Source organism: Oryctolagus cuniculus, chromosome 12, assembly GCF_051225735.1.
Source record: "Oryctolagus cuniculus isolate XC-2025 breed Fujian yellow rabbit chromosome 12, ASM5122573v1, whole genome shotgun sequence".
Taxonomy (NCBI): domain Eukaryota; kingdom Metazoa; phylum Chordata; class Mammalia; order Lagomorpha; family Leporidae; genus Oryctolagus; species Oryctolagus cuniculus.
The window spans coordinates 95,629,642-95,645,000 of record NC_142878.1 but is presented as its reverse complement, the minus strand read 5'-3'; the positions used below and the strand labels follow the sequence as shown (position 1 = coordinate 95,645,000).

The 15,359-nt window shown below is 46.7% G+C and overlaps 1 protein-coding gene across 1 annotated transcript; it reads left to right on the top strand.

Moving 5' to 3' along the window:
- Positions 1-292: 292 nt before the first annotated feature.
- LOC103346986 (NBPF family member NBPF4) lies at positions 293-15,036 on the top strand. The gene is made up of 6 exons (XM_089310639.1): positions 293-487; positions 3,269-3,323; positions 4,086-4,255; positions 4,524-4,763; positions 8,045-8,249; positions 14,036-15,036. Exons 1-6 carry the CDS (start codon positions 481-483, stop codon positions 14,094-14,096), a joined length of 738 nt encoding a protein of 245 aa, XP_089166765.1. The 5' UTR covers positions 293-480; the 3' UTR covers positions 14,097-15,036.
- Positions 15,037-15,359: the final 323 nt, after the last annotated feature.

Below are 15,359 nucleotides of genomic sequence, written 5' to 3'. Positions count from 1 at the left end.
AGTCGATGCGTGCCGCAGAGCTCCTGTGAGGGTCCTGGAGTGCTTTGGGCGGGGTCAGAGCTCTGGGGTCCGAGTCCATTGTCTGCCCGGCCCCGGCCCGGCCGTGCCTGCGGCTCAGTCCGCGGCTCTCTCTAGCAACCCCTGCAGAGCTGAGAGCTGGCCTCTGGCGGGTGACGAGGACCGCCTCTGGGGCCCACGTGCCCATAGCCACGCAGGCACTGGCTTCCCTGGGCCAGCAGGCAGGGCCCGGGGCTCGACCACCTGCCGCATTGGTGACCCTGCTGTGGTTTTCCTTCCCACCCCAGCGGGCCCGAACTCGAGCTGCCCCGGCTGGGGCAGTTCCCTGTCCCATGTGCAGCCATCGCGGGACCCCGTTGGCCGTGTCCTGCGGCCAGGCACGTGGCCGTGGCGTACCTCCAGGTCTGTGACAGTGCCTGGGGCCTCCGGCGGGAGGAATGCCACATCTTCCAGACCATAGACATGTTCGGTGAGTCCTCCCGGGGCAAGGTGTCCCCGCTGAGCCACTGGGGCTCATCCCTGGACAGCGCCAGTGTTCCTTCGCGGAGCCAGCCGCGAGGCTGAGCCCCGGGGCACAGGGCCGCCTGAAGCGGGGGGGCGGGTGGAGGTGGGGGGCCGGCACACAGGGCCCAGGTCTTGTGAGACCCCATGGGTGGTGGGTGTGAAGCATATCCACGTTCACTGCGGTGTCCGGGTCGGGCCTGCCTCTGGGGTGTGGGTCACACTGTTTGGCCCCGCCTGACACGCAGGCTGCCAGGTCCCGCGGGGCACGTCGTTGCGGCCCCAGAGGCTATTCCAGGGCAGGGCCAGCGCCAGCGCCCGCAAGCCTGCGCGCTTCAGGCTGGCTAGGAAGAGGGGGCCACGCCAGCAGCCTTCAGCCTGCTTCCTTGCCAACCCGCAGACAGCCCCTGAAAGCCGCAGCTCCCAGCTGTGGCAAGCAGACAAGTGGTCCCTGGTTTTCGCATCAGCTGGCGGAGCGCCGCGCACCAGAGCGCTCTGGAACGCTCTGCGTGTCCTGGGTGTTCCGTGTGCCGGGGGGAGGCCTGAGTCGCCGGCCTGGACGCCTCTCCCAGCGACCACAGCATTCTGTCTGGGAAGCCCGGCAGTTGAGAGACCCAGGGGTCCTGTGGGTGTTGGAGGGGTGGGGCCGGCACACAGGGCCCAAGTCTTGTGAGATCCCATGGGTGGTGGGTGTGAAGCATATCCACGTTCACTGTGGTTTCTGGCTTGGGACGGTCCCCTGAGTTGGGACACAGTGTTTGGCCCTGAGACACAGCCTGCCAGGCAGGCTATTCTAGGGCAATTGCCTGTAAGCCTGCAAGCTTCAGGCAGGCTAGGAAGCGGGGTCCACACCAGCAGCCTTCCACCTGCTTGCTACACAACCTGCAGACACCCCCTGAAATCCGCAGCTCCCAGCTGTCGCATGTTCCTGAGGCTTTGGCCATTATGGTGAGTACTCCCATGGAAAGGTACTCCTTTGAGCCTCACAGTGTCTCTCTAGTTCATAGCCATGTGTCCACCCTGCTGCCACTTGTCCTGAATCTGTATGGGAGAATGTGATGGGCTGAAGCAAGGCACCGTGCTCAATGGTGTGAGTCCCCAGCTTGTAGCATCTGGAGTATCTCTCTGGTCAGTTCGGGTCTGCTGGTTGGTTCAGCCCCTGGACTTTGAGTTTTACCTGTATCCCCTGAGATCTCCACCATGAGTTCATTTCATGTCATGTCATCCTAAGCACCTCCTCCATTGAGAGTTGTGGAGTTGTGAGGCCCAAGGCCTCTCCTGTGTGACATTCATGCGTTGGTGTCTCTCACTTGGTTGATTCCTTGATTCTTAGGTCTTGCCTGGCTCCACTTGACTGTGCTCTCAGGTCATGGTACCCAAGGCAGGTGGAGCAACATCACACTGGCCTCTGGGCCTCCCACCAGTGAGGCACCAGTGAGGTACCTGTCTGGACTGTGGTGTAGGAGCAAAGGACATATGTGCCAATTGCTGTCTCCCTTGAGATTCATGCCCTGGTTGGCACTCCCTTCTGGCCATGGTCCCAGGTGTCCTCATCCACCTCTGGCTCCTAGAAATCCCTGAAGTAAACCACGTGGATGAGTAAGTTCATGAGTCCTCTAGAAAGCTTACCCAATCGTCAAGTGTTCCACCACCCACCACCAGGCTCTGTGTTTAAACCCTCGGCCTGAGAGGGCCTGCTGATGTATAAGGTTTCTGGGTGGCTCCAGAAGTCCCAGTGGACCAGAGGCTCTATAGACTTGATGGCTCTGTTCAGTGGCAGTACACACACACAAAATGGTGTGTCACCGGCACCTGAACACCGGGTGGGAGAGGATTGGATTTCAGCCTTTCCTCCCGGAGGTCATTTAACTACTGGTGGTTGTGACATGGGCGAGTGGGGGGTTCTTAAGGTAGTCTAAGGGTTTGCACACACCCGGGACAGAGTAAGTGTACGTGATATCCTGCCAAAACACAGAGAAACCAAGAGAGTGGGATCCCCTGGCTCCCAGGAAGGTAGACTAGCTGGTGTCTTTATGGTTTACCCTTTTGTGGTCCTTATTGTGGTAAAACAGGTTAAGCCACCACCTGCAACACTGGCATCCCATTGGGTATCAGTTTGTGTCCCAGCTGCTTCAACTTCAACTAATGGCCTCTCTCTCTCTCTCTCTCTCTCTCTCTCTCTCTCTAACTCTGCATTTCAAATAATAAATAAATAAATAAATAAATCTTTAAAAAACAAAAAAACTGGCTGGCGCCATGGCTCAATAGGCTAATCCTCTGCTGTGGCGCCAGCACACCAGGTTCTAGTCCCAGTCAGAGCGCCAGATTCTGTCCCGGTTGCTCCTCTTCCTGTCCAGCTCTCTTGCTGTGGCCCGGGAGTGCAGTGGAGGATGGCCCAAGTGCTTGGGCCCTGCATCTGCGTGGGAGACCAGGAGAAGCACCTGGCTCCTGGTTTCGGATCAGCGCGGTGCACTGGCCGCAGCACGCCGGCCGCAACGGCCATTGAGGGGTGAACCAACGGAAAAGGAAGACCTTTCTCTCTGTCTCTCTCACTGTCCACTCTGCCTGTCAAAAAACAAACAAACAAAAAACTTACCTTTTTTTTTGCCTCCCTTGATACTCCTGAGTCAGACACTCACTCTCCCAATGCATGTAAATTTACCTGTAGCATTCCAGTCAGATACTGTGTGACACAGTTACTTGTACTGGGATCTTAATGTGCCTTTTACTGTCTGATTTTTATTTGTAGTGTACCAGATGTACGAAGAGAAGGTAGCAGGTTATCTTGGTCCTAACAAACCCAAGTAAGTCTCCAACTTCTGTTACTGCTTACTTTGTTTCAACACTTGGGGAATCTAACTCCAGGGAGAAAACAGCATGTGTTGGGGTGACTCACCGTTACCCCTTAAGCCCATAGCCGAATGTTTGTAGGAACAAAGTTATTCCTTATCATGTGAGCGACCTGCAAGTTTCCATTGTTTTCCCCACTCTCTCCCTTGGATTAACTACAGAGCCTGTGCAGGTCAACCAGCCTACTCAGGGAGTTTGGTCAGTCCTGGCCACTACCCTGCCATACTCAAGGCAGGGTGATCCTTTTCTGCCCTCAGCTTGTTGCCCATGTGTATTTTTGCCTTCCACTGATAACACAAAATGAGATGGGACCTGACCTCATCAGATGGTGGGCAACAGGCTGGGGTGAGAAACCTGGGGTGCTAAAGCACCTCCTCAGCAGGTGCATCTTTGTGACTGAAGCCTGCACACTTCATGCCTTCATTGTTTTCTCACATGACCAGTAGTAGGTTCTGTTTGGCTCATTAGTATCAGTGGAGAGGGTGCCAATGGTGGGTGGCACAGCCTTTTTCCTGAGTAGCTCACTGCCCCTGTCCCTCAGTCTCGGGCTCTGTCTGCACTCCCACTGTGAGGCTTCAGCTTGATCAAGCAGTGAGCCACTGGTGGATGGGCTCCCTTTCCTTTGGTGACAGAACCTTTGCCCTGCTGTTTAAGCCAGGAAGGTCGTGGGAAGATTGCTCCTTTTGTTAATTTCTTATTCCCTTCTGCACCTCCAGGGTCTGTCTGAAGCTGCCCAAACCAGAACAGCCTGAGTTCCTGCTCAGCCCAGTGGCATGTCCATATCCATCTTTAACCATGCCATCACTTGTGGATTGCACCTGCCGCACTGCTGGCAGTGACTGGGGTCGTGTGCAGGTGCCACACTTCTGCCTGTTTGTTTCTGCTAGTGAGTATTCCCAAGGAAATTTGGCCAAGTTCATAATGATCTCCCTGTGTGAAAACAGGACATGTACCCTACACAGTTCTCCCCTTGCCATTCAGTGTAGTTTTGCACACCGAGCCTAAGGCACATTGTGTTCAGGGAGTTGTATGATAGAGTTAAGGCACTGTCATCATTTAGTCTGCAGCCATTACTTCCTGTTTGTCCAAATTCATGTACACATCACCCAGTATTTACTCTCATGTCTGTACTTAAGCCCCTCCTCTCCTTTCAGGTGGCACATTGAAGGCTTGTCCTCAGAAACACTTGAATGGAATACTAGGTTGTCACCTGTCGAAGGTGCCAGTCTCACATGCAGAGTTGTGGGTGAGACTACAGGGATACACCTGTCCTCAAGTCCCAGTGGATCCGCAATTAGCCTCTGGTAGCAATGAGGCCAGGCGTAGTGATTCCTCCAGCACCTGCAGCTTTGCAGAAAACATCGATTCAAGAAACCAGTTGTTGCTCCACAAAGGTAAGAAAGAAAAGGCCACAGGAAGCTTCCATTGATACATGGATTTTCACTGTGTATGGGTGAAGGAGACAATTCAGACCCCGTCGTGTTCTCTGAGGGTCAAGTTGAAGTCTGCAGTGCTGTAACATGGTAAAGTGAGCCAATGCCTGATTTTAAGCATCCGCTCTGCCTCCAGTCATCAGCTTCCCAAATATTTTATGTTGAACTTGGCCAAGTTACTTATCACAGGCATTTATATCTCATCCCCCATTTCAGGCTGTGCTGTTATTAAGCAACATAATTTCCAGAGTGACTGGCTAAGAATAGCTCAGTATCCTCTTTAGGTGTTTAGTGACTCGTCGTTTAATTTGCATATAGTTGAAGACTTAACAAAGTGATCTTGTACTTTTGTTCCACGTGCAAATCAACCATGTTTGTAGTGTAACTTCCCAGAGACTGTCTTTGATAAGACAAGTGACTGACTTACTTTCCCTCCCTCCATCCCTCCCTCCCTCCCTTCCCTTTTCTATTTATTTTTCCTTTCTCCCTCTGTTGCTCTTTTTTCTCCCTTCTATCTTCCTTCCCTCCCTCCCTTCTTTCCTTTCTCTCTCTCTCTTTTTCTCACTCTCACTCTCTCTCTTTCCTTCTTTCTCTTTCTCCTTTCATTCTTGCTTCCTCAACATTCCCTTCTAAGCCAATTTTCCTCTGTCAGACACTTTCAGCCACAAGGTGAGAGCCATATTCTTGTCAGTGTACATTCTAGGCCTTTACCTTGATTTCCTGATTAATTCAACTTATTTTCTGGCCCCCTCTCTTTTTTAAATGAACAGGAGCCTTCATACATGAAGTGATCAGGCTCATTTCTGACTCTTCCTGGAATTTATCAGCTCCGCTCATCTCCATAGCATGTCCCAGTTTCTTGCCCACAGTGATCCACTTCTGCTCAGATTTCCTTACAACTGAGCCTTGGACCCTCCTGCCCATCCTACCTGGATCCTGTCCATCCTTTTCCCTGCCTCTATGGTTGCCTGTGGCTTATGTCTGCTGCAGCCTACCTTCTAGAAAGGAGGGGAATGGTGTGCTCAGGAGGAGGAATATGTCTCATGTGACAGTGACCACTAGTTGACTCTTTGGGAGAGAGCTCCTGGCCAGTGCTCAGTAAGAGACAGGCATACATACTCTCTGCCACATGTGCCATGATACCTTGTCCCTCCCAACTCCTCTTTTCTTCTCCTGATCTTTTACTTCTCCTTGGATTCTCACAGTACCAGCACAGCTCACCCACTGGCTCAGTCACTCTCTTCCTGTTCACACTCAAGGTCACTCCGTTCCTGTTCACATTCAAGGGATAATTGGCTGAGCAATGGTAGGTTCGAGGCAAGACTTTGCAGTCTAGGGTCCTTTGAAAGCACTTTGCAGATTTTGACACCAACCATACTGTGCTTTCTATCTGGTGCATAGCAGGTTGTATTACTGACAACATATATTTCTCTCACTCTTCCTAAATCTTTTTTTTTTTATTTCCAACCTATTGTGAAAGCTGTCAGAATGCAGGAGCCCAAATTTCCAAAACCCCAGTTAAGGTCATTTTTTGATATAGTATGTACACACACACATGACACTGAGAGTGCTTCAGGATGTTCATGGAATGCCATGGGTATTGTGGCATAGTGGATAACTGCCCCTTTGGGCTGTCCATATTCTTTGTCAGTGTACCTAGGTACAAATTTGTCTTCTGTCTCTCATCCAGCTCCTTGCTACTGTGTAGCCTGGGAGGCAGCATGTGATGACTCAGTTGGTTGGGTGCCTGCCCTTGATGTGGGAGGCTAAGATAATGTTCCTGGCTCCTAGGTTTGGCCTAGCCCATTCTTAGCTGTTGCAGATATTTGGGGAGTGGAAAAGTACATGGTTGATTCCTCCCTCTCACTCTGACATTCTGTGTAACTGTCACTCTTGGATTTTCATTGAAATGAAAATAAATGGGGCCGGTCTCGTGGCGTAGTTGGTGAATCCTCCACCTGCAGTGCCAGCATCCCATATGGATGCTGGTTCTAGTCCCATCTGCCCCTTTTCCAATCCAGCTCTCTGCTATGGCTTGGTAAAGCAAGATGGTCCAAGTGCTTGGGGCCCTGCACCCACATGATAAACTGGGAGCAACCATCTGGCTCCTGGCTTTAGACAGGCAAATCTCCAACCATTGCTGCCATCTGAGGAGTGAACCAATGGAAGGAAGACCTTTCTCTGTCTCTCCCTCTCACTGTCTGTAAGTCTCCCGCTCAAATAAAAATAAATAAATAAATCTTTTTTAAAAAGAAAAAGAAAATGTTTAAAAAGATGTTCATGGAAAATGGAATTAAACATGAGTTCTGTATGTCACAGAAACTTTTTGAAATCCTTGCACTGTGTGGTCATAATATGCATTTCCATAAACTTTCTAAAGAACACTCCAAAATATATTTGTCCTTGTATGTTCCTGAATTCCATGATATATATCATATTATTTTCAGTAATGTTACATGTAATATGCTCATATGAAGTGTATAATGATACATGTTTTTCATCTTCTCCAATTTTCCTTATAATTTTGCTCTTATGGGTTTTCCTATGATTTTTATATAACTCGATTTTTAGGTGACATCTCCATTCCTAGTAGCACAACCTCTGTCTAGTATGATTAGCCCATGCTTTTGTCCTATGAATCTGAGAACTATTTGTTTTCATTTGCTCCAATTTTCTTAATTTTTTTTTGTCAAACAGCAGTAGGTTTGCCTATTGGCAATCTTATCCTGAAATCATTTCTAAGGAAGGCCAATGATAAGAAAATGCAAAAGCATCTCTATTGGCTTCCCTTGCCCCTTGGACTTTCTTGTCCAAGGTCACTTTGCTTATCCAGTGTCCACCTTGGTGGAAGTGTGTGTCAGAATAAGGTCATATTGGCTGGTGCTGCGGCTCACTAGACTAATCCTCCACCTGCGATGCCAGCACCCCAGATTTTAGTTCCGGATTGGGCACTTGATTCTGTCCCGTTTGCTCCTCTTCCAGTCCAGCTCTCTGCTGTGGCCCAGGAAGGCAGTGGAGAATGGCCCAAGTGCTTGGGCCCTGCACCCGCTTGGGAGACCAGAAGGAAGCACCTGGCTCCTGGCTTCAGATTGGCACAGTGCACTAGGGGGTGAACCAATGGAAGGAAGACCTTTCTCTTTCTCTCTCTCTCTCTCTCACTGCCTAACTCTTCCTGTCAAAAAGAAAACAAAAGAATAAGGTCATATAACAGTGGATATTGTTGCCTGTGGTTTCATTTGCAGTGCCTGTTACTGATGGCTATCTTGCGAGCAATCCCAAGCAGGATAATACCATTGAGGGGTCAGCTACCAGCAACCATGCAAGCCAAGTCACTGTCCACCCTGTGGGCTCCGATGTCCTAAGAAAAAAGATGATCCAAAGAAAATTCCATTTTAGCAAATGGAGATTATCATACCGTATCCCTGGATTTCGACTTGAGGTGCAGAGGTAATCGCAGCCGTTATTCTTAGATGCATTTATTCTGTATTGCTCTCTATATATATGAGTGCTTTACCTCATTTCCCTCCCCCCAATTTTTTCTTTCCCTGATTTGTTCTCTCCATCTGCAGTAACTTCTGTCTAGTCTTCCTTCTATTTTCCATAGAAAAATGCCCTGGTTCTTGATTTCTTTCAATATAGAGATAGGGAAAGAGTCCAAGATGCAAAGTCATAGTATTTTATTAGGCCAGTGAGAGAACAAAGGGAGGTGGGAGAAAGCTGCAGAGCTAGATGTCCAGTAGGGGAGTGTAATCGTGGGTCTCTAATAGGTACCCTAACTTCAGTTTCATCTGTGTTACTGGTGTGGCCACCAGGACATGGGTGTGGGAGTCACTGGGCTGTGATCTACCTGGGAAGGGGCTGTGGTAGGAGGGGTCCAGCCATTCTGTGCATTTTTTGAGCACTGAAGGCACATGATTGGTAGAGGCCTGGTGAGCATGCAAAATGGGAAGCATCATAAGTGGGGGAGAAGGGAAATTCACCAGCTTCCAGAGCATGCCTGTCCCTGCCTAAATCCTCCTATCATTACACATGAATTGCCAACCAGTCACTGTCATCTGCATCTCCTTGGCTGTACTCTAAGCTCTGCTCTTTCCCCATAGCTGCTGTCCTCATTATCCCACTCACAGACCTAGAGTCAAGTTTGCCTTCAGATCCAGTGTTCAAGGGATTACCATGACCCAGTAGCCACACTTCAGGGACACACTCAAGCTACAATGAGGCAGACTTCATTAGATGGTACAATAAAGAGACATTGGTCAAAAGGTAAACTTAAGGGAGGGTGTTATGGCACATGCAGTCAAGCCACGGCTTGGGATGCCTGCATCCGTATTGGTGTGCTGCCTCAAACCCTGGCTACTGTACTTGCAATCTAGCTTCATAGTAATGGTTCTGGGAAAGACATGGATGATGACCCACATATTTGGGTCCCTGCCCCCTAGTTCTGCACTCCTCACTAGTGAATCAGTATATTTAAGTTCTTTCTCCCTCTGTTTCTATTCTTTCACTCTTTGTCTTTCCTTCTCTCTGTCACTTTGTCTTTCAAATAAATAAATGAATGTTTTCAAAAAGACAACCCTCTAATATTCACACAAAATATTATTTTCTAAATTAGACATAAGCACAGGGCTTCAAAAAATGTGTAGAGCAAGACAAGCTTAGACATTCTGACTTCTCCTACTAGTTTTGGGTCTGGTTTGCCGCAGTTTTTCTAGATCCTTGAGATGCATTGATAGCTTATTTGTTTGGTGCCTTTTTAATTTCTTGATGTAGGCACCTATTGCTATAGACTTTCCTCTTAACACTTTTTTGCTGTATCCCATAAGTTTTGATATGTTGTGTTGTTACCTTCATTTGCTTCCAGAAAGTTTTTGATTTCCCTTTTGATTTCTTCTATGACCCACTGTTCATTCAGGAGAATGTTGTTCAGTCTCCAGGTATTTGCATATGCTCTAGAAATTCCCGAGTTGCTAATTTCCAGCTTCATTCCATTGTGATCTGAGAAGATGCATTGTATGACTTGGATTCTTTTGAATTTGCTGAGACTTGTTTTATGGCCTCGTATGTGCTCAATCCTAGAGAACGTTCCATGCACTGCTGAGAAGAATGTACATTCTGCAAGTATAGGATTAAAGGTTCTGTAGATATCTGTTAAATCCATTTGGTCTATAGTGTCGATTCAATCTGCTGTTTCCTTGATTTTTCTGTCTGGTTGATCTGTCCATTACTGAAAGTGGAGTATTGAAGTCCCCCAATACTATTGTATTGGAGTCTAAGTCTCCCTTTAAGTTCCTTAACATATCTTTTAAATAACCCAGTGCCCTGTGATTAGGTGCATATAAGTTTATAATAGTTACATCTCCCTGTGGAATTGATGCCTTAATCATTATGTAGTGCCCCTCTTTGTCTCTCTTAACAGTTTTTGTGTTACAGTTTATTTTGTCTGATATTAAGATGGCTACACCAGCCCTTTTTTGGTTTCTGTTGGTGTGGAATATCTTTTTCCAACCTTTCACTTTCAGTCTGCATGCACTTTTGTTGGAAAGATGTGTTTCTTGTAAGCAGCAAATAGATGGGTTTCTTTTTTAATCCATTCAGCCAGTCTGTGTCTTTTAACTGGGGAGTTGAGGCCATTAACGTTCAGTGTGACTATTGATAAGTAGTGACATTGCCCTGCCATTTTCCCAAAGATATTTCTAATATATACTTTGACTTTCTGTGATCTTTTACTGAGGAATTTTCTTCCTTTACCTTCTTTCGTATTGATGACCGTGTTTCTATGTTTCTGTGTGTAACACATCTTTAAGCATCTTTTGCAGGGCTGGACAAGTGGTGACACATTCTTTCAGTTTCTGTTTGCTGTGAAAGTTCTTTATTTCACCTTCATTCACAAATGAGAGCTTTGCAGGATATAATATCTGGGTTGGCAGATTCTCTCAGTACTTGGGTTTTTAATTTGTTCTATTGAATTCTTCATTTCATTTCAATTTCTCTTCAATCTCTCAATTTCATGTTCTATTAAATTCCTCATTTCATTTTGATTCTTCAAGATTTCATTTTCACAAGAGAAATTTTCTGTCTTGTCCTTCATGGACTTCAGCAGTTCATGCATTTGTTTTAGATTACATCTAAAGAGTCTTATCATAAATTTTTTGTTCCATTTCTTGCATTTCTCCCATCTCATCATCTTCTTAATCTTGTATTGGAGTGTCATTTTCTTTTGGGAGCATCATGTTTTCTTCCTTTTTCTTGTTTCCTCGATTTTTCCGTTGTTGTTTGGCATTGTGGAAATATGCTTTGGTTTCTTCTTTTTTTTTTTTTCACTATGGTGGCTTTTCTTGTTATACTATGACTCTAGATTAAGTGGACTGTCTGTGGTTGGTGTGGCCAGAGAGCTCTGTTCAGTTCTTCAGGGTTAAGGGTGTGCTTAAGGTGACACACCCAGGTTTGGCATGGTAAATCAATCTCCCTTTCCCCCACCTCTTTCTTTGTCTCTCTCTCTCTCTCTTTCTCTCTCTCTCTTTTTAATCAGAAGGGAAGTAATCAGCTGAGCACTTCTCCTTGATGGCGATCAGTGCCTGAGCGCTATCCCCAGTGGATACAATATTCATCTGCTCTGTCCCAAGAACCACACAAAAGATCTGTGCAGTCCTCAGTGTAAGCTTAGAATCCCCTGCAGTGTCTCTCACTGAGTAGCCAGGGCCGCCCGAGCTTGTGACATCTCCCAAGGAGACTACTCACATCTCAGCCAAACCATGAGTTCTCCCACACACCCCACACACCCTCCATTGTGTTTTTTTTTTCACAGTCCCAGTTCATAAGTTCCACACATTCACTAGGTCTAGTCTCTTGTTATTACTCCCCACCAGTCAGGTTTTTCCGCTTGGGTGGGCACAGCCCCAAGCTGGTGCAACTGTTATGTATGTCCAAAATGGCGCCTGCTGTATTGTCTCACTCGCTTTTATAAGGTGTGTGGAGAGTGAATCGTGTCCATACCATCCCTTTTATTTTTTCTCTCTTCTAGTTAGGCTTGTGTACTTTCCCCCATGGGGCTACAAGCCTTGTTCCCTCTAGGTTCTTCCTGCTGCTTTTCCACCAGTGTCTCGGGCTACTATGGTTTTGTCTCACCTCTCTTTCCAGCGCTGGTGCAGAGACGGCAGCTGGGGTCCCGAACCGTGGGAGTCCGTGCCCTCCACGTAGATCCACGGTGTCCCTCTAATTCCAGAAGACTTTCCTCTACTGTTTTTTCCCTATCTGTTCCCTAAGACTACACTATCTCCACTTTTAATAAACTGTATTTCCCTGGACTTTCAGTGAGCTCCTTCCCTATTCCATCATCTTGGAACTTCCATCAACTTCTGGCTTTTTTTTATCTCTCAATGCCAATTTCAAATATTCAGGTCAAAATCTCGAAAATGAGTTATTTGACATTTTGTGATCTGATGGTTGTTTATAGCCCTTGTCTCTATTGTTAAGGAACATTGTTTTTTTTTTTTTTCTTCTTACTGTTTGTTGAACTCTTACTTAGTGTAGGATTAATTTTATGAGTATAAAGTAAACTGAAAGTAGATAATTGTAAATCTTGAGAGAGTGAATAAGAGAGGAAGGAGGAGGAAGTATAGGAGTGTGGGCAGGGGGAAGGGTAGGATGGGAAGTCTCACCATGTTCCTAAATCTGTATATATGAAACGTATACACCTTGAATAAATTAAAATAAAAAAGAGAATGAGTTAGTTATTGAACATGAGACCACAAAATAGAGCAGCTCATTGTAGTGAGTTAACTCGGGGAAAACCCATGAAGATCCAAGAAGATAAGCAAGGCCCAGGCCAATCTTTGCTCCAGTGATTCTAATTGAGAACGAGCCTCCTTGCCTTGGGCAAGTAAAGTGAGAAGGAGAGTGACCTCCCTCAGCCTGTCAGAGGGAAGATGAAAAACTTGAAGGCCAGGGGGGATGAAGTTCATGTTTAATAGATGGAAGGAAAGGAAAGGAATGGGATAAAGTAGGTGAGGACTGCTGAGCAGTTCTAAATGACGCTGTGCTTTTAGTAAACTCTGGGTACACTTTGAACTAGCTTGGATGCTTTGACCCAGTACCCTGGATTCTGTCTTCAATGGACAGGGAAATGCCAACGTTCAATTTCCTGTCCTCTTGGTTAACTCCCTTGGAGTTTGACTTTATTCCTTTTTCTCCTGGACAAAAAACACTTGCCAGATTTCTCTCTAAGGCCTTATTCCTATTTCTATGTACTCAAGGTGACTCAACAGCCTCTTAAGACTATTGAAGCCTCCAGATTGGATTTTCTCCTCTCCATTCTTCAGATTTCTAAAAAAGAGCTGGAGACAAGGATTAAGAACAATTCTTATGTCTTTAGTTACATCTCTTTTGTTAAAGGACAGACTGGACTTGGATGTTTCTGAGATTACCGTTGGCTCACACATCTACTCTATTCCCATAGTCACCTATTCTTCCCTCTGAAACACAGAATTATAATAGTTGAATTTACTGAAGGAGGTCCCTTCGCTTTCAACTGTCTTTCTGAATGTGCATGATTGGTGCTAGGAACATCTATCCTTAGGAGATGGGAAAAGACATGGGCAAGACCATGGAGAAGGATTAGGAGGAAAATGGGTGTTATCACCAGCTTCTAGTTAGAAGAGTGCAGGACTAGGCCGGCGCCGTGGCTCACTTGGCTAATCCTCCACCTGCAGTGCCGGCACCCCTGGTTCTAGTCCCAGTTGGGGCACCAGATTCTGTCCCGGTTGCTCCTCTTCCAGTCCAGCTATCTGCTGTGGCCCAGGAAGGCAGTGGAGGATGGCCCAAGTGCTTGGGCCCCGCACCCCATGGGCGACCGGGGGGGCATGGAGGGGGAGCACCTGGCTCCTAGCTTTGGATCGGTGTAGCGCGCCGGTCATAGCAGCCATTTGAAGAATGAATCAATAGCAGGAAGACCTTTCTCTCTGTCTCTCTCTCTCACTGTCCAACTCTGCCTGTCCATAAAAAAAAAGAAGTGTGCAGGACTCCCATATTCTGCATTGCAGGCTGGACTCTAAGTTTAGGGAGGCATTCTACCCTGTAGGTATCATTTTCCCACTTCAGTCAACCTGAAGCTCATCTTCTCCACATGTTTCTCTGTCTCTGGCTTCTGTGACTACTGGGCATTCCCTCCAGACTCAGCTATCAGCAAGACCTGACCTCTTATTGAATTTCTCTCTCTTTCTCTGTCTCCCTCTCAGATATCAGGAACTGCTGGAGCTACAGGGACCTGCACTGGCTACAATGAAAGGGTGCAAGTAAAAGTAGCTTTCCTCATTAATGAGCAACATCTTGATAGAAAATCCAGTCATGTCCTACCCTATCCACTCAAGATTTGTTCTCCATCAGGATGGAAGACATTGTTTCAGTCTCATATTATTGTTACCACCTAAGGACACCTAGGCCTGAGACCTTAACTTGGGCACCTCTCAATTCTCACCACATAACCAACACGGCAACATCCAGGAGTGAGTAACACGCTAAGTCAGACAAGTGTTGCCTCCAGCTAGAAGCAGAGTTTTTGCTGTTCAGCCTGAATTGAATGAAGAAGCATTTGTCAGACAACTACAGAATGCTGAGCATTGACCAACGGATGTGGCTTTGACAGAAATTTTCACTGACAACAAAAAGAAGCGGTATTTTTTGCTTAAGGCTTAAGAGTACGTTACTGTATTCCTTTAGTCCTGTGGAAACAAAAGCATCTCCTCGCCTTGTTGTCACTGACAATGGTGACATTACCTTGTTTTGGAGGGCATGTTAGTTTCTGGTCTCAGGAATTTGACAATTTCCTCATGATTCGCTTGGCCCTAAACATTACTCCCAAACAGTACTCCCTGTTACTTCACATCTGGAGGCAAAGCATGGACAGTTTGTCCATCAACATTACGGTCACACTAGGATTGGATATCAAGTTACAGTCATTTTGATATGTATCCAAAAGATACTTTACTCTTATATTATCAAGAACCGTAGAGACTGGCAATTGAAGAATGTATAGATACTCTATTCTCTATTGATCTTTCTGCAGAGATTTTGCCACCAATTACTCATCTCTGCCTGGATTGGTTCTTATATTCATTTGTGTACATTGGAAATCTTCTATTTTATTATTTCTATATACTAATATTTATTGAATTTCTGTAGTATAAATGAACATCCCTTCTATTATTCCATACCAATAAATATTTTGTTTTGTTTGCTATCATTGTGGTCCTGGTAATTATTTAAATTAAGTATTACAGTCGCCAGCAGCGTGGCTCACTAGGCTAATCCTCCACCTGCAGCACAGCACGCCAGGTTCTAGTCCCGGTCAGGGCACTGGATTCTGTCCTGCTCGCTCCTCTTCCAGTCCAAGCTCTCTGCTTTGGCCTGGAAGGGCAGTGGAGGATGGCTCAAGTGCTTGGGCCCTGTACCCACATGGAAGACCAGGAGGAAGCACCTGGCTCCTGGCTTTGGATTGGCGCAGCATGCCAGCCATGGCAGCCATTTGAGGGCTGAACCGATGGAAAGGAAGACCTTTCTCTC